The following is a 25,364-nucleotide window of genomic DNA, read 5'->3' on the forward strand; positions in this document are numbered from 1 at the left end:
ACGGACGGACAGTAGATATGAGCCACCCTCCCCTCCTGATGCTCTGCGAACAATCAGCCTGCGTATTACCTGGCTCAAAATAAATCAGTATCGGTAATACCCTACTATTTGCCATTACACCATCTTGTTACACGACCAAAGTACAAAGATGCGCACTGTCCATTTTATCCATTTTTTCTCTTTACTTGAAATGTATCCCCTGCAGCACCCACTTCATTGACTTACGAAATCTACTCCGACATTTCTATCGTCATGGTCAAAAAGAAGAAGAAGAAAAAATGGGTTTAAAATTCAATGACATTTAATTTCTCTTTTTTCTTTATTTCAACAGTGTTAAGTCTATATAAAGAAATTAATACGATGCAAATTAGGTATATAAAAAAAATTAATATGTATATAGAGGAACATAAAAAAAATATGAAAAAAAAAATAAAATATTTAAAAAAAAAGAGAATGGGGCTTAAACTACATTTGTTTTTCGCTTAAATATTAAAAATATTACGAGATGCATCTCTTCTTAGTTTCTAATATGCATGCAAGTAAATAAGACACAAATGTCATAGCCGCCTACTCTTTAAAATTTCTCTTTATTAGTAGTATATTCCCATTTTTTTTTGTTATTCGCTCAGTTAGCGTACTCACCCACAATACATAAACACAATAATTGCGTAAATTCTCTTAAGTGAGGTATACTTTACGTTAACGCGGCTTCGACATTTGTAAATATCACTAAAATATATTTTTTTTTTCTGGCTGCTCTTTTCTTTTTTATTGTTATTGTTATTATTCTGTTTCGCAGTATTGACGTCTCTATATTCTCGTTTCCTTTTCTTTTTTTTTTAAATTTTTCATATAATGAAATAGGTTACAATTTTTTTTGTTTTGTTTTATTCTTCACTTCTCTTTTCGTTTGTGTATATACATACATAATTAGGATTAAAATTATTAACAAAAATAAAATTTAATTTGGAAATATTTCTCGATAAACGTCGTTTTTTTCTTTCTTTTGATTTTCTTTGTCGAAGGCTGCAAATAAATGCGTCGGTTCCAAAGATTATGGGCTGCTGATATAAGCTAGTTCTGCGATTAGGGGGTGGTGTATGGACACATGTTTCACAACGGAGTTGGTTTATTTATGGGTTTTCATATGGTGATAAGTTTTTTATTTTTCTTTTTCTCTTGCTAGGTTTGCGCCTACATATTTTTATACCCTCCACCATAAGATGGGGGTATACTAATTTCGTCATTCTGTTTGTAACTACTCGAAATATTCGTCTGAGACCCCATAAAGTATATATATTCTTGATCGTCGTGACATTTTATGTCGATCTAGCCATGTCCGTCCGTCTGTCCGTCCGTCCGTCCGTCCGTCCGTCTGTCTGTCGAAAGCACGCTAACTTCCGAAGGAGTAAAGCTAGCCGCTTGAAATTTTGCACAAATACTTCTTATTAGTGTAGGTCGGTTGGTATCGTAAATGGGCCATATCGGTCCATGTTTTGATATAGCTGCCATATAAACCGATCTTGGGTCTTGACTTCTTGAGCCTCTAGAGTGCGCAATTCTTATCCGATTGGAATGCAATTTTGTACGGCGTGTTTTTTTATGATATCCAACAACTGTGTCAAGTATGGTTCAAATCGGTCCATAACCTGATATAGCTGCCATATAAACCGATCTTGGGTCTTGACTTCTTGAGCCTCTAGAGGGCGCAATTCTTATCCGATTGAAATGGAATTTCGCACGACGTGTTTTGTTATGATATCCAACAACTGTGCCAAGTATGGTTCAAATTGGTCCATAACCTGATATAGCTGCCATATAAACCGATCTTGGGTCTTGATTTCTTGAGTCTCTAGAGTGCGCAATTCTTATCCGATTGGAATGCAATTTTGTACGGCGTGTTTTTTAATGATATCCAACAACTGTGTCAAGTATGGTTCAAATCGGTCCATAACCTGATATAGCTGCCATATAAACCGATCTTGGGTCTTGACTTCTTGAGCCTCTAGAGTGCGTAATTCTTATCCGATTGGAATGAATTTTTGGCACCAAGTATTTCGTTATGATATCCAACAACTGTGCCAAGTATGGTTGAAATCGGTCCATAACCTGATATAGCTGTCATATAAACAGATCTGGGGATTTGACTTCTTGAGCTTCTAGAGGGCGCAATTCCTATTCGATTTGGCTGTAATTTTGCATGACTTATTTTATTTTTACTTTCAACAACTGTGTCAAATAAGGTTCAAATCGGTTCATAACCTGATATAGCTGCCATATAAACCGATCTGGGATCTTGACTTCTTGACCCCTAGAAGTCGCAATTATTATCCGATATGCCTGAAATTTTGTACGACGGATCCTCTCATGACCATCAACAAACGTGTTTATTATGGTCTGAATCGGTCTATAGCCCGATACAGATCCCATATAAATCGTTCTCTCTATTTTACTTCGTGAGCCCCAATGGGCGCAATTCTTATACGAATTGGATGAAATTTTACACAGGTCTCCAACATATAATTTAATTGTGGTCCGAACCGGACCATATCTTGATATCGTTTTAATAGCAGAGCAACTCTTTTCTTATATTCTTTTTGCCTAAGAAGAGATGCCGGGAAAAGAACTCGACAAATGCGATCCATGGTGGAGGGTATATAAGATTCGGCCCGGCCGAACTTAGCACGCTTTTACTTGTTTTTCTTAAGTTTTCTAAATCAATTTTCTTTATAGGCTCTGTTTGGTCACTTCAAGTAATTGTATACCCTTTTATTTAAGGGAAATCGGCTTTAGGTTAGTTTCTTTATTTATAACTAAACTGGTACAAGTTATTAATTTATTTATTAATTTTTTTTGTACTATTGATTTCAGTTAGGCCCTTATAGGAAAACATAGTATTTGGCCTTTAGCTGTTCACTTTATGGTGAAAACAAACACCTTAGTCAAAAGTTTTCTTTTTTTTCACGTGGCTAATGCTTTTGAGATATGTACTTTTATTATTATTTAATGAACTTCCTTTTTTTTATTTTTATTTTTTTTTAGTTTAGTTCGAGAAGAAAAAAAAACTAAGAAACCTGTCAGAGAAAAGCTTTTGATTTCCCCTACTTCCCTCCCTTCTCTCTCCAATAACAATCCACTCACCAGTAATTTAGAACCTGAGTTGTATTCTATCTTTTTGATGGCATTACAGTGGGCCACCTAAAACTGCTACTCAAAACGCCACGTAACAGGCTCGCACCCGTCGATACCATAACTGGTATGGAGCGTGTGCGTAAAAGCATATTGGTATGACTCCTTTTGGGAATATCCATTAATATAACTAGAAAGTAAAACAAATCATCTAACCCAAAACGTGTGGCCTCGACCCATGACCCACCACTATATAAAATGCCGGGCTTAACTGTAAAACTATGCAGAAAACAGGTCCTTTCCGTGAAACACGCCCATAATTTTTCCATCCATCCCTGCTACTTTATATAAAGAGTTTCCGAGAGTTTCCAAAACAACACACTTTATTCTAGTAGGGGCCAGTTTAGAATTAAAATTGTCACTCTTCTTACTAAGGCTAAAGTTTTTACGATAGACAACCTGACCCTTGTAAAATGTGATATTTCTAGACCGTAGATTATAATAGCGTTTACCACGCTCATGTGCCGCTTCTAAGTTCGAAAAGACCTTGTCCCTTATGAGTTGAAGTTTGTCTGAAATATTGTTGATAGTAAAATCCACGTTTTTTAATGACGCAATGCTCCTCAACACCTCATATGCTGATCCGTCCTGCACCATCTCTAGGCCAAAAAGAGCATAATAGGGAGCGACTCCAATAGCAGAATGATGGGTGCTTCTAAGTGCGAACGCAACATCGCTGAGATGTTGGTCACAGTTGCGCTGATCGCGGCCAATATATGATCGAATCATTTGGAGAACGGATCTATTTACTCTTTCGGCCGCGTTGGATTGGGGGGCATATAGACCTGTTCGAATGTGCTTAACACCGTACTTTAACAAGAACTCCCTAAAAATATCCGACGTAAATTGTCGTCCATTGTCGGAATGAATATATTCCGGTACCCCGAAGGTATGGAAGATGCGTTTTTCCAAGAAGTTCATGACGTTTAGGGCAGTTGCCTTTCTCAATGGCTCGAGGTGAACAAATTTCGTGAAGTGATATAGACAGACAAAGATTACTGTATTTCCGTCCTTGCTGCGGGGGTAGGGACCCATGAAGTCTATATACAGACGTTGATATGGACGTTCGGTGACGAGCTGCTTACCCATTAATGGTTTTTTAAAGGCATTTGTCGATTTGCAGGCGTTACAAGTATCACAGCTTTTCACCACCTCACTTACATCCCTAGCCATATTGGGCCAATAATAACGATCTCGGAGGCGTGACAGGGTCTTGGAAATGCCTCCATGTCCTGAGGATGGTGAAAAATGTGCTGCATTAACTAACTCCATCCTGTATTCATCAGGTACCCATAACTTCCACGTTCTTTCTTCGTCAATCGCATCACCGGCAGCAAAATTGGTCCTTTTATACACATAACCATCTGAAACGCATATATCCGGTAAACTGCCTTTTTTCTCAAGGATCTGATTCTTGAGTAGCTCATAAGCCTCTGATCTAAAGTGAGGACTATCTAGATCCACGTCCAATATGCGTTGCAGCTGAATCGCCTCAATATCCACACGCGAAAGTGTATCCGCTACGACATTAAGTGATCCCTTTCGGTGCTGTATGTCGAACTCAAAGCTTTGAAGTTTCAAACTCCATCTGGCCAATCGACCCGTCAGCTTCGTCTGATTCATCAGCCACTTTAGGCTGGCGTGGTCAGTTATGATTGTAAATGGCAGGCCTTCCACATATGGTCGAAATCTTTTAACACTTAGCACCGCAGCGTAGCATTCAAGCTCCGTTACGCTATAATTGCGCTGAGCCTTGTTTAACTTCGCCGACATGTAAACTATGGGGTGCTCGTGGCCATTATCGTCCATCTGGAACAAAACGCCGCCTACTCCTAATGATGAAGCATCACACTGCACATAAAATCGGCGTTGAAAATCTGGGTTTATTAAAACGGGCGCGGACGTAAGGCTCACTTTGAGTGTCTTGAAGGATCCAAGAGCTTCAGGGCTCAAACAAAAATTCCGTATACGCTCTTTGGTCAAGCAATCATGAAGTGGTGCGGCGATGGATGCATAATCCCTTATGAAGCGGCGATACCAGCCACACATTCCCAAAAAGCGTCGAAGCTGTTTAGGAGTTTTGGGCATGGGGAATGATTTGACTGCCTCAACCTTAGCTTCATCTGTGCGTATGCATCCCTCGCCCACCACAAATCCCAAATACCTGACCTCTCTATAGCATAACTTGCTCTTCTCCAAATTAATTGTAAGACCTGCAGCCGCCAATCTACGTGCCACATCCGAAAGTAAGTTCATGCGAGAATCAAAGTCGGCGGATACCACTAGGAGATCGTCGAGGTAGACAAAGACATTCTCACGAATGGCTGCTGTAATAACTTTGTCCATTAACCTGCACATTCGCTGGGCGGCATTACACAGTCCAAAAGGCATGACTGTATACTGATATAATGGCCGCCCAGGGACTGTGAACGCCGTTTTCTCCCTCGACTTTCTCTCTAGTGGTATTTGCCAAAAGGCATCTTTTAAATCTATTGCCGATATGAATTTTGTCTCCTGAAGCCTGCTTAAAATTCCCTCTATGTGGGGGAGAGGATACGCATCCTTTATGGTCCTTGCGTTAACCTTCCGGGCGTCAAGGCACAGGCGGTTCTTCGTTTCCTTCCTCACTTGGGTCACGGGTGAGCTCCAGCTGCTATTGCTCAGTTCAATTACACCCAAGGCCAGCATGCGATCCAATTCGTCATACAGTAACTTTTGGATAACGGGGGAAACAGGATAATGTCTCTGTTTTATAGGGATATCATCGTTGGTCACCTCTATAATATGTTCCTCGAGAGACGTTCGACCTAGTCCGAGAACAGCGAACGAGGGGAAACTTAACTTAACCTCGGCTAGTTTTGCTTGTTGATCCTGAGATAACACATGTCGGTTTGCTTCTTCTATGGACTCAACACCTTCTAGAACCTCAGAAATACTGACTGGCCGCACTTTCTCTTCTCCAATCAATGATAATCCGAAGACACGCCAAAAGTCAATCCCAAAATACATTTCTTGTTCCAAATCAGGTACTATCAAGAAGTCCATGTCCTTTGTTTGATCCTTCCATACGACTGGAAGGGTTACCATTCCAGTTACAGTCACAACCCCTCCATTAGCCGTCCGTACATCTTGATTGCGTAATTTTACCACAGGCTTATCCAAACCTTCCAAAAATCTATCCGCAACTCTTCCAATGCAGCATGCTGCTGCCCCTGAATCTAACAAGGCCATCACCATTTTTCCTCCAACCGATGTATTAACATAGAAGCGATTATCGCCCCCTATGCTGACAATTGTCTCGATTGCCATTTTGCGGTCTTTTCTCGAAGTTTAGCAATTTTTTTTATATTTCTTACTTTTAATTTTCATTTCTTCATTAAAAATTCGTGTTCTAACAATTTCATAATCCATTTTTCTCTGATGAAGTGATCTATGCTCCTGATGCACCTCACTTTTGCCCTCGACAGCTTCGCGTGGAGGTCTTTGCAATATTCTTATAGATTGGGATCCGGGTTTTCCACTGTCGGGCAAGAGGACCCGGTCAACTCCGCCACAACCCGATTTTTTAAAACAAATTCACAGTATGACTCATCCTTTCCACAGGAGAAACACTTCATGTCATGGAAAGTGGATTTACAAACGTTTTCCTGCCTAATCATTTGAACATTCTTGCGATAGAAGTCGCCAGGCATTCCACAAATGAAGCAGAGGTTCATATGAAACGGCGAGGGACAAAACACCTCATTGGAACTTCCAAGAACATTTTTGTCCAAGGACACTCCCGTATACGGTCTCGGAGCAGGGTTACCCATATTATTCGATCTATTCTGGGCATTTCTCGGGTGGCAACCGCTAGTTCCTTTATCAGGCCCCACTGGTCGTGCTGGCAATGTAACGGCTTCAATGCCGAAACGACATTCCTCTTCCTCAACAGAATTTGTCAACGAAACCTCATTCACCGGCTTCGTCCTTTGGCGGCCCTCTCTAAGAAGTCTCTCAGCTCGACGACATTCTGTTTTAAGATCCGCCATTGTAGATATTTTGGAGGCAAATATAAGTGCCCCTATATTATGTCGCACATTACCACGAATAATGCTGACCAATTCAGCTTCTGGAATCCTTTTTCGCAGTCTAAAAGTCAAATTGTGTATATCAGAATAAAAAGATTCAAATCCTTCTCCTGGCTGTTGCTTCCGTTCCATGATCTCTCTGATTATTTCATAGTCCGAGTCAGATGACTTGAAATGGTTAAGTAACTCCTCCTTTAGCGCGAAATAATCAAAGTCCACATCGTCAGCGTGATCCTCTAACACCTGCCAGTACCACTGAGCCGCGGAGCCGGAGAGAAGTGACGAAAAATCAGTAAATAATTGGTCATATGAAATGTTATGCTGTTCTCGCATTTTCTCAATTCTAAAAACAAAACTTTCAATAGTCATGTCGCGAGCAGATCCATCGAATTTCATATGCCACCTGTCAAAATCTACTGGTTTTCTCTTATTCAGTTCCCGCTGACTATACGACATCCCTAAGTCTCCGTCCCCACGCCCAGATTGTGAATTAGTGGCATCACTGCTCCTATTTCCACTCCGATTCACAGATGTTTCCGAAGTTCTACTCCCCCTGGGGTCCAGAGCAGGTTCCGTTGTCGTATCTCTATCCAGAGTCGAGCTTGAACCGGGAGGAGCTATTGCCGAAGCATTAATAGATCCCTCAACATCAGCAACCCTATGGCTAAGTGATGCCATCTCGCCACGCATGCGTCGAAGTTCGTCCATGCAATTTGTCATAAGCTGATTCTGTTGGTATATCATAGACATCATCTGTGCCAGCTGATCGGCGGGGGCGTTGCTAGGTGCCGGTTGCCCCTGAGTTGTTGGCAATGCCGCACCGCTTTCCTCCTGTTCGGACATCCCACCTATCTTCTCTAATTTTCTACTAAAACTCAAGGAATTTTCTGAATCGTCAATTACTCTTACTAAGGCACCAGCAGAGACTTCCGAGGTTCTGCCAAATACTAAGTCTGCACACCTGTTCAGATAATCAGTTGGGACAAAGTCCACTGACCTTGGAATACCGGTATCGATCTGCGTCAAAATCGATCCTACTACTTGTGATTCGAGAGACCTGGTGACACTTCGTGTTACACGCCTTTCCCGCGATATTATCCCACTCAATGGATTCTCCAGACGTTCCTCTCTTCTTTCCATGCACTATTTGTGTACTTCCACCCAAACACAATTAAATAAAAATAAAAAAAAAATTGAAAAGAAAATTCAGGTAAAAAAAATTCTAAAAAAAAAATATTAAAATATACATATGTATGTATGTATATATAGGCCAATATAAATCGTCAATGGTAGGTGCTGGAAGACGACACATTTCTTCAAATGCAACTATAAAATAGATAATAACTCCTCAACAAATATCTGACACACAGAACAAAGGTCGTAGGGTTGAACACGTCGTGTGACCTCACCATAAGGTAATTACACCAGGTTGTTCAAACCCCTCAAACATACAAATAAATACAAGGAATCACCCGAAATCACGCCTATTTCTGAGCCTTATTCCGAGGAATCCTATGTCATCCGCACAAAAACAAGAGAAACGAAACTCACAACTTCCGAGTTAAAATATAAAAAGAGGGTGAATCATCATCAACATATATACTGAAATCTAACCTGGAACCTCAAAGCAATAAGTTCCATATGCACTTCAGCTAAACAGATAGAATACCTAAAACAAAACAAAAAGATATCCCGTTCGTTGGGCGCCATATGTTATGATTGCCAGGTGTAGGGTACGTATCTCATTAGGTGTTAAATTGGCACGGTGGCAGAGCCGGCTACTCATCAACTATTCGGGGGGATCCTCCTTATTACGAGATACATTCAATCATAGACATAACTTTCGTGCCAGAAAAGCTTCTTTTATTTGTCTCATGGGATAGAAAAGTTATAGGGAAGTGAGAAAATAGATTAAAGAAAGAAAGAACAACAACAACACTTGAGTATATTAGAAAAGAGATTGAAAGAACAACACAATTTTAACATTTGTTGGACGGACGGACAGTAGATATGAGCCACCCTCCCCTCCTGATGCTCTGCGAACAATCAGCCTGCGTATTACCTGGCTCAAAATAAATCAGTATCGGTAATACCCTACTATTTGCCATTACACCATCTTGTTACACGACCAAAGTACAAAGATGCGCACTGTCCATTTTATCCATTTTTTCTCTTTACTTGCAATGTATCCCCTGCAGCACCCACTTCATTGACTTACGAAATCTACTCCGACATTTCTATCGTCATGGTCAAAAAGAAGAAGAAGAAAAAATGGGTTTAAAATTCAATGACATTTAATTTCTCTTTTTTTTTCTTTATTTCAACAGAGTTAAGTCTATATAAAGAAATTAATACGATGCAAATTAGGTATATAAAAAAAAATTAATATGTATATAGAGGAACATAAAAAAAATATGAAAAAAAAATAAAATATTTAAAAAAAAGAGAATGGGGCTTAAACTACATTTGTTTTTCGCTTAAATATTAAAAATATTACGAGATGCATCTCTTCTTAGTTTCTAATATGCATGCAAGTAAATAAGACACAAATGTCATAGCCGCCTACTCTTTAAAATTTCTCTTTATTAGTAGTATATTCCCATTTTTTTTTTGTTATTCGCTCAGTTAGCGTACTCACCCACAATACATAAACACAATAATTGCGTAAATTCTCTTAAGTGATGTATACTTTACGTTAACGCGGCTTTGACATTTGTGAATATCACTAAATTTTGTTTTTCTGGCTTCTCTTTTCTTTTTTATTGTTATTATTCTGTTTCGCAATATTGACGTCTCTATATTCTCGTTTCCTTTTCTTTTCTTTTTTTTTAAATTTTACATATAATGAAATAGGTTACAATTTTTTTTGTTTTGTTTTGTTCTTCACTTCTCTTTTCGTTTGTGTATATACATAATTAGGATTAAAATTATTAACAAAAATAAAATTTAATTTGGAAATATTTCTCGATAAACGTCGTTTTTTTCTTTCTTTTGATTTTCTTTGATCAGGGCACTAAGTCGAAGGCTGCAAATAAATGCGTCGGATCCAAAGATTATGGGCTGCTGAGATAAGCTAGTTCTGCGATTAGGGGGTGGTGTATGGACACATGTTTCACATTTATGGGTTTTCATATGGTGATAAGTTTTTTTATTTTTCTTTTTCTCTTGCTAGGTTTGCGCCTACATATTTTTTTTCTTAAGTTTTCTAAATAAATTTTCTTTATAGGCTCTGTTTGGTCACTTCAAGTAATTGTATACCCTTTTATTTAAGGGAAATCGGCTTTAGGTTAGTTTCTTTATTTATAACTAAACTGGTACAAGTTATTAATTTATTTATTCCTTTTTTTTGTACTATTGATTTCAGTTAGGCCCTTATAGGAAAACATAGTATTTGGCCTTTAGCTGTTCACTTTATGGTGAAAACAAACACCTTAGTCAAAAGTTTTCTTTTTTTCACGTGGCTAATGCTTTTGAGATATTTACTTTTATTATTATTTAATGAACTTCCTTTTTTTATTTTTATTTTTATTTTTATTTTTATTTTTTTTTTAGTTTATTAGCAAATTGAGCTCAAATTAAAAACATTTTTTTTAAACCCGTTCTTTTTTCTGACACGTGTATCTTTTTTCTAACCCAAATCCACCAATTAACCTTAGTTCGAGAAGAAGAAAAAACTAAGAAACCTGTCAGAGAAAAGCTTTTGATTTCCCCTACTTCCTTCCCTTCTCTCTCCAATAACAATCCACTCACCAGTAATTTAGAACCTGAGTTGTATTCTATCTTTTCGATGGCATTACAGTGGGCCACCTATAACTGCTACTCAAAACGCCACGTAACAATATATAGCCGCTATATAGACCGATCTCCAGACTTAAAGACTTGAGGCAATCAATTGGTCTTTTTTCATCCGATTTCGATGAAATTTGACACAGTGAGTTCTGGTAGACCCCTACCCATTTCTGTGAAGTGTGGTCCAAATTGGACCACATTTGGATATAGCTGCCATATAGACCGATCTCCCGATACAGTGTAATGAGCCTAAGAAAGAAGCATTTTTCGTCTGATTTGGATGAAATTTGGCCCAGCGAGTTCTGGTACCCCTCTAAACCTTGTTGTTGAATATCGTCCAGATCGGGCCATATATGGATATAGCTGCCATATAGACCGAACTCCCGATATGGAGTATTGATCTCATTAAAGGAGCATTTTTCATTCGATTTTGATGAAATTTGAAACAGTGAGATTTTTGATATTCATCTGAAACTGAAAGGGTACCAAAACGCACTGTTTAAAATTTCATCAAAATCGAATGAAAAATGCTACTTTTATGAGCTCAATACTCCATATCGGGAGATCGGTCTATATGGCAGCTATATCCATATATGGTCCGATCTGGACGTTATTCAACAACATGGTTTAAAGGTGTACCAAAACGCACTGTTTCAAATTTCATCCAAATCGGATGAATAATACTCCTTTTATTGGCGCAATACTATATATCGGGAGATCGGTCTATATGGCAGCTATATCCAAATATGGTCTGAGCTTGAAGATATTCAACAAAAAGTTTAAGAGCAGAAACAAAATGGGTAGGGGTCTGTTCCAAATTTCATCGAAATCGGATGAAAAATTACCAATTTATAGCCTCAAGACTTTAAGTCTGGAGATCGGTCTATATAGCGGCTTTATATAACTAAAATCTGATTTTATGAGATCAGAAGATCAGGTTTATACACAAAGAATACGAAATCATCAAAAATTGTTTGGAAAATATTTTTATGTCCAAGATATCGGCAAAATTATTTACGGGTATCTACGCAATAACTACCCAAGCGTTGGGTATTTAGGCGGTAGAAACCCATCTCTACTCATCTGCTTAGAGCAAGAGTCAAGCGAAAACTTAACATCAAATTTAATGTTTTCTGAAATTTTTTTCAATAACTTTTCATTTTATCTCATTAAGTTGTGGGACGTTCAAGCGATAACGAGAATGATTTTAAAATAATATCGATTTGGTATAAAAATTTAGTACTACACTAAAGGAAATTTTTATTCAAAATAGCAAAAATGTTTGCCAAAACAACAGTTTTTTTCTGCTGAGAATGGCAAAGCAGATATGACTGACTGAGGAGATTTTAATTTGTGGAATATTACTGATAAGAAATTAACTGAGGAACAGCTTCCTTGTACACATGATATCGCATGCAGTGGTATACTTTTCGAAAGGTGGCTCAATCTCTTATTCATCCATTTGATTGCTCTGTTAATGTGTACATGGCCGCCCGTTAGCCAAGATGGTAACGTGCTCGAATCACAATGGACTAAAATGTGTCTGACTGAGTCTATTTAGAAAATAGACGACCACTCTAACCTAATATGTACATGTATTGTTGTTTCCTATTTAAAAATCATGTGTGCAATGCAACAACAATTTCCGGACCCTTGTTCTTCCTGACCCATTGCTGTTGGATGTTGTTTTATGTCGCAGATTACGCGAGATTTGGGGAATGTTATGCTACTATTTATGTTTTCCTGTTACTGCTGGTCATATGTTTTAATTATATTAGGTAATTTTTCTGTCTGCAATCAGTCAACTTTCTCATTTTTCACAAAATTAAAATCTAATTCATTTTATTTTACTTTATTTTATTTTCACTTTACCATAAATTATGTAACAATCATTTTCAGCAAGTCTTTTCATCAATGAACATGCTGTTCTGAAAGTGTAAACACTTAGCTATTACAGCATAACTTTGTTATAACACGAGTAATAACAACAATGACTACTTCCAAACAAGAAACAGTCAGTAGATAGTTTTGGATATTATCAGCAGACTTTTTTCCATGAGTATAACAGCTATACAAGTTGTTAATAAGGCTAATTAATACCAAATGGTACTAATCGTTTTACATTTCATCCAATCTATAAGGTGTCGCTTGCATGCCAATGTCGATACCGAAAGGTGCTGGAAACACCATGTATGATATACATTTACTTGCTGGATTGGAACAGATTTTAACCAAATTCGTTACACTCATGCAAAAATTTCTGCTTATAGTAGCAAACATTGTTTGCTGACTTGAAGTCGTAAAGTTACTGTTAGTTGCTTTTGTTGCTTTTATTTCAGCAATTGTTCTGCTGTTATAGTAAAATGTTAGCAATTTTAGAATAGCAGGCTGACTCGTGAAAAAGTATTAATCGGGTAATTACCCAAGCATTTGGAATTTACCGGCTATCATCCATTTTCTAATCGTCATTTGTATATGTTGTTTGCAGCTTTTCCCAAAAACGATACTTCGATTTCTTCTTTTCTTTGCCTTTCTGCACTTTTCCTTAACTTTCTTCACTTTCTTTACTTTATGTCATACACATATTGTTATTCAACGTCGCCCAAGAAATGATTGCACAATTCTCTTTGAGGATACATCGGTTGATGCAAATAATGGAAAAACTCAAAATGAGTTATATTTTTAGCCATGACTGATAATGTGACGCAAACACATTTGGTTTCATCAATCACGCAACATGATATATTGTGTAAAATGGCCATAAGGAATATATTGATATTGTATAATTTCGTTCAATGTACATTTATAAGGTAAGGGTATTACCAACAAATAAAACTTCAAGCCCACCTATACATCCCTGACTCGGACATATACATTTCCGAGTGTTATATAATTAGCGGATCAAATAAACTTAAAATTGTATCTAAAATTGTATCCTTAAAATTGTATCTAAAACTAAGTAGTACTCGAATTTTCACATACCACATACTAAATAGTTATTTATTAAGAATTTGTGATCCTTGTATTGCAGTTCCCGACCACTTTAGACCACGAGTTTGTTCCTTGCCCGACCGTCCATACAATCCCAGGGTGAGCGATGATCTTTATCGTTTGAGACACTTTTCAATAAGCAAGGGAAATGTAGTCAATTGTGGAGACTCCATTATATCACGGCGATCGCGCAGTAATACCAGTGTAAATTCCACAAACAGCAGGTAAGCAATTTTTATAAAAGTAGAAGATAACCTTTCAACAAAAATCTAAATTTAAATCTTAAAAATTTAATAACATAGACCGAAGAACTGCATTAAACTTTGATGAAAATTTCGAAGAACAAAATTTAATGAATTTTTTTTAAAGGTCGCTTTAAAAATTGTAATAACTTGGGAATGTTCACATCCACCAATCCTGGGGAGTCCTCAAAAAGTACAGAACAGAGGAACAGCAGATGTTCTTTTGTTGCCTTTTGCAGCTGTTTAAGGCCACAAGTTTCTGGTCAGCTAAACATCCCGGTATTTTGTGTTTTCTTTAAATGGATCATTCTATTCTATCAAGGAGACCTTATATCTCCTTTCGTCTTGGCCGACTATTTTTGGGGTCGCCGTCGTTAGTAGAGATTTCTAAAGTATGTCTCTTATAAGCATGGGAACCACGCCATCTGCATACGCGGCTTTTACAGACAGTAATCAGGGACTCGATTACTACAGACAGTAATCAGGTTTCCATTTTAAAAAGCTGCGATGGCCACATACTCTTGACGTCAAATATTTATATCAGATTCCTCGATCGTTTTATTTCTAAGACCTTTAATTTGAGACCCATTTTGTAATTATTCTCATGCTTGCAAAGCGGAAAAATTTCTAACCATTTCTAGAACTTTTGAACGGGTAAGGTGTTTTCCAATAGGTATGCATAATTTGCGGGCGAAAACACTATTACGAAAATTTTTTCAATTAAAAACTTAATTGATTAATCATTTTTAATTGAATCCGGATTTTTTGCAATTACAATCGTGGAGAAAATTTATGCAATTTTCACTTAAAAATTGGTTGATTTAATCATTTTTTTAAATTAAATCTTAAAATATTTATTTACAAAATGTGATTGCAATTTTTATCTTTTTCAATTAAACAATAACGGCTTAGGCCACAAACTTTTTTTCTTTTTGTTACTCGATTCGTTCAGCAATTTATTGAAAAGAGCCGAAATGGCACACGAATCGACTGACAAAATGGAAAAAGCTCATGGTTTAGGCCTTTATTGTACCGAATTTCGCCAAACCCGTTATATGGCAACTATTTACTTTTTTTAGACCATTAGAAGCCATTTCAAAAAATCCTATTCTAATCATCTCTAGACCTTTTTTTGGCCATATCTGTGCGATGCTTGATGTGGTTATGTGAGAGCATTAGTGTACTCTGCGTTCCAAATTGCACTCGTTCGTTCACAGAGGCAATCAACATTATCGTAGTATTTAAAAAAATCTTACAAACCAGCGCCAATAATTTGAAATGGTGCAGTGTCTATTCAAGAATATAGAAGGTGAACGTTTTTATGGACAGTAAGTTGTCCAATAGGTAAATAACAACCAAGATGGTGAATTCACGCACTGTCTTGATGTTCTCACCTTTCTTGAGCGGGCCATACTTCTGGACTGTAAGAGCCAGAGGACTGCTATCAATAAACTTGGGGAATGTGGAGCGTTTCAAAGTATTCCAAGTTAAGAGGCGTGGACGATATATTGTGGAACCAACTTAGGACATAAATGGGAAAACGATTAGGGAATTAATTGTATAGATTATCTTTTCATGACTTACAGCGCACAGCAAGCCAATGACTGGCTTAGAAATGTGTCCATAGTGGGATAAGACGGGTTAAAAACCTCACGCTTTTGCAATAATATTAAAATGAGCACCAACAAATTGAAAAAAAAAATAATTTATTTTCTATTTTTATAAACAATTTGTCAGTGCCTATATAGCGCGCTTTTCGCAAAAATTTTAATATAACATTTGCATATTTTTAAATAAATTAGTAATTGATCAGATAAAAAAATCGAAAAAGTCAATAATTTTTTTTAATTTGATCAATTAATTTTTAATTGAAATTTTTTCAATCACCTTTCTCAAAACACTGTTTGTTGATATCATCAATTTCCTGAAGCAGCAGTTTGATTTAAAAAATATATTGGATCAATTAATTTCGTAATTAAAACCGATATTTACTTTTTTCTGTGTACAAAAAACATGCTAACGTGTCCGGTATATACCTAAGGCCTATGAGATTTTCGAGTTCCAAAAATTCTTTTTTCGTTAATTTTAGTCTAGGTAGGGTCGGTATTTTTGGAATTGTGGGACTTTTTGTGAGCCGATTACAAATTTACTTGCACCATTGGAAAGACGTTCGTACCTTTCCCAAGACTATTAGGCCCCAAAGTTTTAAACCAATTTCCTTTTTGGGTTAACATGCAAGTGTGCAAACAAAATTTTGCTTAAATCAGTTCACCCATTTCCTCGATAAGGCGTTTTTGAAAATAAGAGAATATAAGAGTAGGAACCATTTGTATAGAAATCTATGTAACATCTATTACCATTGTAGATATTGTAGGGATTGGGATATTGTAGTTCCAATGGGTTCTTTCAGGAATAGTGGTACAGTATTTTTTTTTTATCAAAATGCGACTCAGGCAGTTTGCTATCTGCAACTGCCTGCAATATCAGGCATTTTATCAACAATAACACAGTGTCCGTTGCCACCGCTTGACGGCAGCGGTCGCAGTAATTTTTTTTAGGCACGATGTCCAGAGGAGTTAGGTGTAGAATTAAATTCAGTACATCAGTTGATGTCGCCTCAGTGCGACTGTTATGCACAAACAAGCCATTCTTTGGATCCGGCTGAATTTTGAACAGTGCATTTGTTAATACTTCCACCATTTTGTTAGACTCCAACAGCTTTATTGACAAAACTTAATGCAGAGTTGAAATAGGTTTATTTGACAGTTCTTAAAGGAAATCTGCCAAATAAACCTATATCAAATCTTCATTAAGTTTTGTGAATAAGACCGTTTACGGTTGGCATTAAGCTCGTGTTTCACAGTGAAAATCAATACTTTTCGCAACAATTTTTTTAGATAATATATGTTGATTCAAAAAATCTTGCTGATTTCATTCAGAATGACATTTCCTCAAAAAGTATGTTAAAATCTTAATAAAATTATTATGTTATCAGTGAGATTTTTTAATGTCTAAAAAAAGTAAGCGTGAAATATATGGGTTTTTCACAGCGAAATATGAGCCCGCCTTTTCTTCATTATTTGCTCATCCGATTCGGATATTAGTAATAGGACAATTCACTCTATATGACAGAAATGCACGTGGAGTGATTTCCGCGTATATTGTTAGAAACTCTATTAGGCTCTAAATACCATACAAGATGGTGAATAACCATGTTCTCCAAAACCGTGGAGAGAGCAGAGCATATCGCAAATGGCCAATACTTCAAAGGGTTATTCGCCTCACCCTTCTTGGGGATCGGCCAAAACAACAATGGTATGTTTCTTCGTGTTCGAAAAGAAATCTGAGCCATAATGCTAGATACATTCTCGATTAAGGGGAGTGGTTGATTGTAGCATGGAAGAAATTCCTGCAAATATATCAGCCAAAAGGTTAGCTGTATAAACCTGGTCCGTGAACGTCTAGTCATCCTAAACAAGAGTTGGGAAAGAGAAGAACTACCTTTTACACTTTTTACAAACGACCAAGAGCTTTTACTTCCTCTGGTAGAAGCCTGAGAAATTTCTCGCATCTAAGCACTTTGGCACAGGAAAATCTTGCCTGTTTGCGCAGCAGTTCAGCAATGGCGTTCTTATACAAACGCCAGATCTTGAATGCCTTCGACCTGACAGATCCCTGCATGTCTGATTAAACCAACTTTTGTCGTTTTATTTAACCTTTTTAGTCTTAATTGAAAAAAATGTCTTCGTTCCATTCAAAATTATTGTCCCGATCATTTCAGCAATTGCATTTATATCGTCATCTAGAAAACAAAGTTTCCAATTAAAATGCCGAAAGAAATCGTTGAGCTCAGATTTTGTTTGTTAGAATGGCAGAGCCAAGTGTTTGCCAAAACAACAGTGGTATGTTTGCTAACATAGCAATAAGGGATTCTTTCCCAGTCTCAGCAGCCAGAAACTTTTGTTTTAGGAAATATTTTTGCTATTTTCAATAATAAATTTCGTTGAGGGAAGGCTTGATGTCGCAACTGTCGGGACTGTGGAGTACATTCTAAGTATAACTTCGTGTTTTATATCTGACGCACCACTCATATTTGTAAAAGTACAACAAAAAGTACCTACTGTGAGGTGAATAGGTATTATTTCAATGGTTCAAATATGGCTCCTACAAATCCCTTGTCCAATTGCAAAATAAGTTTGAATACGTTGGCAAAGAGTTTTTAATAAAATCATGCAATTTTGTAGGGCAAGTGAACGCTCTCCCTTCGATGGATCATGCTGTGGTGGAGGTTATGCAAACGTAGATTCTGTACCAGCTTCTCCAGACGAGGATTCGGAGAATGTCGAGCCAACCCCCCCACCACGATATCGCGTTGTAATGCTGGGTGATGCAGGCGTTGGAAAAACTGCGCTAGTCAATCAATTCATGACATCGGAATACATGCACACCTATGATGCCAGTCTAGGTAAGTCAAAAATATACTATGCCATCGCATTACACATTTTTAAAGCCGCTATTATACGGTATGTGCTTGTCTTATGACATCTCACTTTTTGCATTCACATACAATTTAAAAAGTTTTTTTTTTTTCAAATTGTCAATTTACATGTGATTCATCATTTTTGCTATCATATGTACTATGTAATTTCGCATGCCTTAAATGAGCAAATCTGATTTTTTAAAGTTGTGAGAAAGGTGAATTTAGGATTTCTAAATTTTGAAAACAATTTAATTTGAGGTTGCTTTCATTCGACGGACAACATAAACAGCAGATTTCTTTATTTTGTCGGAAGGAATAGATCACGTTCTAAACCAAAAAATTACATGTGCTATTTTGAAAAGTGATTTTCATATGTTAGTTTCATTTGTATCACGATATGTACTACTCTACATATGCTACAATTGACATGTCATAAGACACCTCCATACTGTGTAATAGAGACCTAAGTAGAAAATTTAATGTTGAATAAAAAGTACTCAAAACTAAGACGCAGTAAGTTAATGGCCCTATAACGATTTTCACAACTCCACTGATCCTTGTATATAGTAAGGCCTTAATCATTTGTTTTCCATCAAAACATTGGTATGTTTTAGTAAATAATATAAATTTGAGTTTTAGATGATGAATTCGGTGAAAAGACGGTCAGCGTTCTTTTGGACGATGAAGAGTCCGAGTTGGTTTTTATCGACCATCCAAGCGTTGAAATGAGCGTAAGTATGCTTCTTGTGGTAAATTTGGCTATTCATTGTTACAATTGTCCTATTAGGTGGAGAATTCATTGTCAACCTATGAACCCCATGGATGTGTAGTGGTTTTCTCAATCGTTGAAAAGGCATCCTTCCGTGTTGCCGAGGAAATAGTCAATTATCTGTGGCAAGAAAACTATACAAAAGAGAAAGCTGTCATTCTCGTCGGAAACAAAGCGGATTTGGCGCGTTCACGCTCCATATCATCACAAGGTAAGATATTATTGGAAATGCACACTCGAATTCAATGAAACGAAGGTTTACCTAAGAATGAAAAACATTCTTTTGAATTGACAACATGTATAACAAAATGGAAAATCAATGCTATCTATGTAAATATAATAAAATATGTTATAAAGTAAATTATGCAAAGTCGATTGACACTCCAACACCCTTCCTAAATCCAGTTCAACGCCAATTGATTTTTGAAATTTTACGAACAGAGTGGTACTTAAAGTTTTGGTCATACGGTGGCGGATAGGCACCATAGAATCCGTTGAACTGAAAATGCATTCATTTTCATTTTGATGTGATCCTTTACAAAATTAAGCTTTGTAGCAATATTTTTAGTTCTGCTACTGAGTGTTTCTTCTTTAAAAAGTTTCAAACAGTTTTGAATGTCTTCGCAGATTACACTTAAAGTAATCACCAGTAATCGGCTCGTAGTCCTATGTGTCCTGTTATGATACTCAAAGTTATACTGACCTCCTTCTTACTTCTTGCGGAGAGTCAGCTTGGAGATCTACATTGAGAACCTGTTTTCGACTGCTTCACCATAATACGGTCTTGTAGGCGGAGATCCGTGTTGTGGTATTAACACTAGGACGTTGTATTAACGCTAGGACGTTGTTCTAACGCTAAGAAGTTGTATTAACACTAGGACGCCGCGTGTGAATGTCTTTACGCACAGTACACTGGCTATCAGGGTAATAACTACCAGAACGGTAAGGTCGCAAACTGTCTTAGAGTGCCATCCGCCTTCTCAGAGGATGGCACGATCCGTAGGAAGTAAGAAGGAGGTCAGTATAGCTTTGGGTCGGATGTCTAGAATCGACGTATTCTATCAATATGTGGCACTCAGAATTGTTGTTGCTTAACCTAAATAAGTGGTTAATTCTTCCTTTGAGGTACTTCAGAACACGTTTCAACTCTACCCCATCTTCCAGAGTAGGACAGCTTTTTTTTCTATGGAAACACTCGCAGCAATGCTAGACCTTGAATGAATACTGAGGTATAAAAGCGATCCAATCAGTTCTTGGTATTTGGTGTTTTTAGGTTAGGTTTGGTTGAAAAGAGGGTGCAGATATTAACCCGCCCCATGCCACTACGGACATACACTTAAGCCAGTAATCAATCGGCTTTTTGTGCGCTCTAAAAACTATAAAGTAACCTCTAAAAAGAAAATTTTTAGTTAGGAATTCCGAGCTACTTACAAAATCTTTAATTGTTTTGAATACAACTCCCCTAAGTTGGTTCATGTCTGATATTGTGTCTCCACTTAAGTGTCGGTATCTGTTGGACGCGAAAGCCGGACAATGACAAAGGAAATGTTCCAACGTCGCATCATCTTCCCCTCATGCCCTACACATGCTATCACTTGCCGCACCGATTTTACATAAATGAGCACGTAGTCCTGTGTCCCGTTATGATACCAATAGCTATACTGACCTCTTTCTTACTTCCTTTCAGCAATAGACTCGTCTTCTCACGATCTGGATCGCCCCATTGGATTTTCGCCGTCCTGCCGACGGTTTCGCTGTTCAACATTGTTGCATGCGCATTCGTCGCCCACTTCCTTAACTCGGACTGCGTCGTACCGAAAGGTGTACGTTTTGGCATCATGGGATTCTTCTATTTTATGCACAACCTCGTGCAGATCATTCTCCACCGACCTTTCCTTGACATAGGCATGCTGCTTGTATTTGAGCAGTTCGCCGGATGTCCTACTCTTTATCATGGTGTCCAAGGTTTGGAGTAGAAAGGACGTGAGGCTTAGGTCTGCAGGCCTTTGGTGTCGTATACCTTGCCTTGCCGGATTTGAGTATAAATACCACTCTTGCCTCCTGCCAGGCTTTCGAAGTATATGCTAGTCCTAGGCACGCTGTTAAAATATTAGCCAGGTGGTGCGCCACATAGTCGGCCTCCTTCCGTAGTAACACCGGAAATATTCCGTCAGGTCCGGGTGACTTTATTATAAATTTCAGTTTCAGTTTAGAAATGGTGCGACATTTTCGTCAATGTCTTCTACGCTTGAACAATCTAAATTATCTTGCCCAAGCATTCTTGTGAGTAGTTTTCCGAATTTTGTCCAGTTAGGTTTTAACTTATTCCGGAAGCTTATCGGATTCGGCGCTGGCCGTGCTGTTCTTATCCTAATGTAGCGATGGTCAAAGAAAAAGTTTTCCATGGAGACCCTCCAATACTGAACCTCATCGATTAGATTTTCCAAACATATCGTCTCATCTAATACCACCTCCCTAATCCTATTAACTAAAGTAGCGGTGTTACCAATATTAAGTTTTATAAGATCGTTTGTATTCAAGAACTCTGCAAGGACTGCCCCACTTATTAGTGTTGGTACTACCCCACGAAATGTGATGAGAGTTCGCATCGCACCCTATTAGTACCTCATTTCCGGTCTGTTTTGCTTTCCTCATTAGCCGTTGCAGCTCCGACGTGGGTGCCGGTGTCGGAGAGTCGAAAGGCAGATAAAGTAATGCAGGTATGCCGTCTCACCACTGTTGCATCCGACGTTGACAACTCTGGGGAAAATATATAATTCAAATTTTTATGACGAATAACGCCTGCCTGATGTTTTAGTATTAGGATCTTTGCTTATCCTAGTCTACCCAATTTTGAGAGAGTCGGTGATTGTCTCGTCGTCAGCCCCCTATCCGTTAGGAGGTATCGAGTGTCCCGCCACCGCACCGCCTGATGGCTAAATAGCAGCATATTTTCCTATCCTAGTCTCCTTATTCTTGAAAAAGACGGCCACGGACCCGTAGTACACCATGCCTTTAGTCCTAGCCAAACTTGTCACAAAGACTTGATCAATGCTCACCACAAGGAGAGTTCCTTCCTCCTTCAACTCCCTGTGGAAAACCTCCAATTTCTCCACGACGACGACCGTCGCGATTTCACCGCCCACATCCTTGATTAAGTACGTCGCCTTTGTGAACTGTGGGATGTCGATCTTACTCACAAGGTCAAGCTTTGCGTCCCAAGGAGGGTGGATACTTCCAACGAGCTTTTTGAAGGTATCAATACATTCCGCTGAGGCAAAGCGCAGCATTAAGATGGCTATACTCACAGCTCATAATACGTATGGGTGCAGCCCCTTTAGAGTTCAACACATGTTCGACAACCCGTTCGTTTATCAAATGTCTCACCTAGGACCGAAGATCTGGTGGAATCCTACCGGATGCTTAGTCGATTTCGGGGACTGCATAACTCATCTCCAAACCACTCCGGCGTAAGAGGGCGGCTCTTTCTCAGACCATCCCTACCACAGGTTTATAATAGTACGGCCGGCGCCGAATCCGATTACCTTCCGTAATAAGTTGAAAACCAAGTGGACAAAATTCGGAAGACTTATCAGATGAAAACTTGGGCAAAATAATTTAGATTGTTCAAGCATTGAAGACAATGTAAAAAGGATTACCACTGCAATAGTAGGATCTTTCGAAGATTGTTGTCCTCTTCGAGAAAGAAAATCAGCCCAAGAAAAACTCTGGATGACCGGGAAGATTCGCTATATTGGGAATGAGGTCCGCAGACCTTACAACAGAGCACGTCATAAAAAACGGAGGTTTACTGGGATATGTACTACTCACGGCTCAAGGAATACAATAAGATTACCACAGCAAAACGTGCCTCCTGGACGCGAACTGGTCGATAATGTTAATGATGCCACCAAGATGAAAAAGTTTTTGTCAAAAACCCATATCCAAACTGAAATGTTAGTAGGCGACTGGGGGTGAGTGTAGAGACAACGGAGGACATGTTGAGGCTTTTGATGGAAACGCATTTTCCCCAGGATACGAGGGTATACACCGGAATTTTGGAATAATGAGCTTGTTGGAAGGATTATCATTGCCGACTTTATGGCAAAGGAAGCCTTGAGGACTTTCAAACCATTTAAGTCACCCGGACCTGACGGCGTTACAACAAAAGGAAGCCGACTATGTGGCGCTCCATCTGGCCACTATCTTCACAGCGTGCCTGGGACTTGCATACACTCCAAAAGCCTGGCAGAAGGCAAGGGTGGTATTTATACCCAAACCCGGCAATTATGCGACACCAAAGGCCTACAGACCCATAAGCCTTACGTCTTTCTACTCAAAACCATTGAAGGTGTTGTAGATACCATTATAAAGAGCAGGATATGCATAGAACTGCTCAAATACAAAAAGAATGCTTATGTCAAGGAACGGTCGGTGGAGACTGCCCTGCACGTGGTTGTGCAAAAAATAGAAGAATTCCTCGATGCACTAATCCAATCTTTAGACCAGTTCTTGGAGACTATTTAAACAATATGCTATGGAACAGGTGGATGAATTATGGGTCTCATGACACAAATATAAGGGAGAAAGTGGCACAGGGCACGCCACAGTAGAGCATTTTATGATCACTCCTACGTGTGATCACCATAAATGACCTATTACGGATGCAGACTGAGGAGTGATTTGAACCCATCACAATACTTCTAAGAGGTAAGGATCCGAATCAGCTGTGCAGAAGAGTCGAAAGGGTCTTGCAGATGGCATTGGACTGAGCTAGACCCTAGTCTCAATGTTAACCTAGAGAAGACTGAAATCTAACTGTTCACGAGAAAGACGAGAGTTGGCCAATTTGACGCACCATGTTTCCTCAATAGGAGGATTTCGAAATCTGAAAAGGTCAAATACTTAGGAGTGATCTTGGCCCGGCCGATACGGGATAACTATGAGCACCACACAGGCTGGAACTATGAGCTCCGACTTGTGTGGTGCCCATCGTTATCACGGAAAGCTTAGCTGAAAGCTACCGGGCGCGTCCACAGGTTGCAGATGGTGGAAAGCTCCATTTTTATGCGGAGTAGCTGCAAATGCGGGCGCGGGCAGTCAGCGATTTTCAAGAGGAGAGTCTCAGTGAGGAGTCAGGTGGCACAGGCTCTTAATTAAATACTGAGTGGCAGTGATACTCGAGATGGCAAGGCGAGTTATTGGCGCCTTCAAATAACCAATGGCCAACATCAGCATCTGTTCCCAGGTTAGGGGCGGCTGGCGGCGAGCGTCGGATCTTGGAGCAAGCGGTTCGCCACAACGAGGGATACGTGTGTAATCCCACAAAACCCATGCGGTTGGGGCGCTGGGCCAGTAACCCTCCCCCGGAAAACTGAGAACTACTATGAGAAACAAAGGAATAGTATAAACGGACACCCCCAACGTTGACGACCCAAGCAAACGAAAAAAGGACCATGATTTGCGGATCTGCACCTTGAATGTCCGCACTCTTTATAGAGAAGGTGCAGTATACGCGCTGGAGGATGTATTAGAGAAGTACAAGGCAGATATAAACGCCTTACAGGAAGTGCGATGCACTGGGAATGGCGTCACTACAACACCAAACTGTGACGAACTATACTATAGCTGCCATAACACGAGGCATGAATTTGGCTGTGGATTTATGGTTAGTCGGATACTGAAACACCTTGTCTCCAGCTTTACTCCGATGGATGAGAGGCTAGCCACAATCCGCATAAAAGCCAAATTCTTCAACAACAGCCTTATTTGTGCCCATGCCCCGACGGAAGACAAAGACGAGTAGACCAAGGATATTTTCTACGAGCGCCTAG

General features: G+C 38.8%; 1 protein-coding gene across 1 annotated transcript in view; it reads left to right on the forward strand.

The window, feature by feature from the left end:
- LOC106084907 (uncharacterized) overlaps positions 1-25,364 on the forward strand; it is a 146,785-nt gene that overhangs the window by 85,760 nt on the left and 35,661 nt on the right. The window contains exons 5-8 of the mRNA XM_013248875.2: positions 14,080-14,263; positions 18,526-18,746; positions 19,401-19,492; positions 19,549-19,741. Coding sequence (XP_013104329.2) covers positions 14,080-14,263; positions 18,526-18,746; positions 19,401-19,492; positions 19,549-19,741 — 690 coding nt within the window. The remainder of the gene's footprint in view (positions 1-14,079; positions 14,264-18,525; positions 18,747-19,400; positions 19,493-19,548; positions 19,742-25,364) is intronic.

This window comes from Stomoxys calcitrans, chromosome 5 (genome assembly GCF_963082655.1).
Source record: "Stomoxys calcitrans chromosome 5, idStoCalc2.1, whole genome shotgun sequence".
In the NCBI taxonomy this organism is placed as follows: Eukaryota; Metazoa; Arthropoda; class Insecta; order Diptera; family Muscidae; genus Stomoxys; species Stomoxys calcitrans.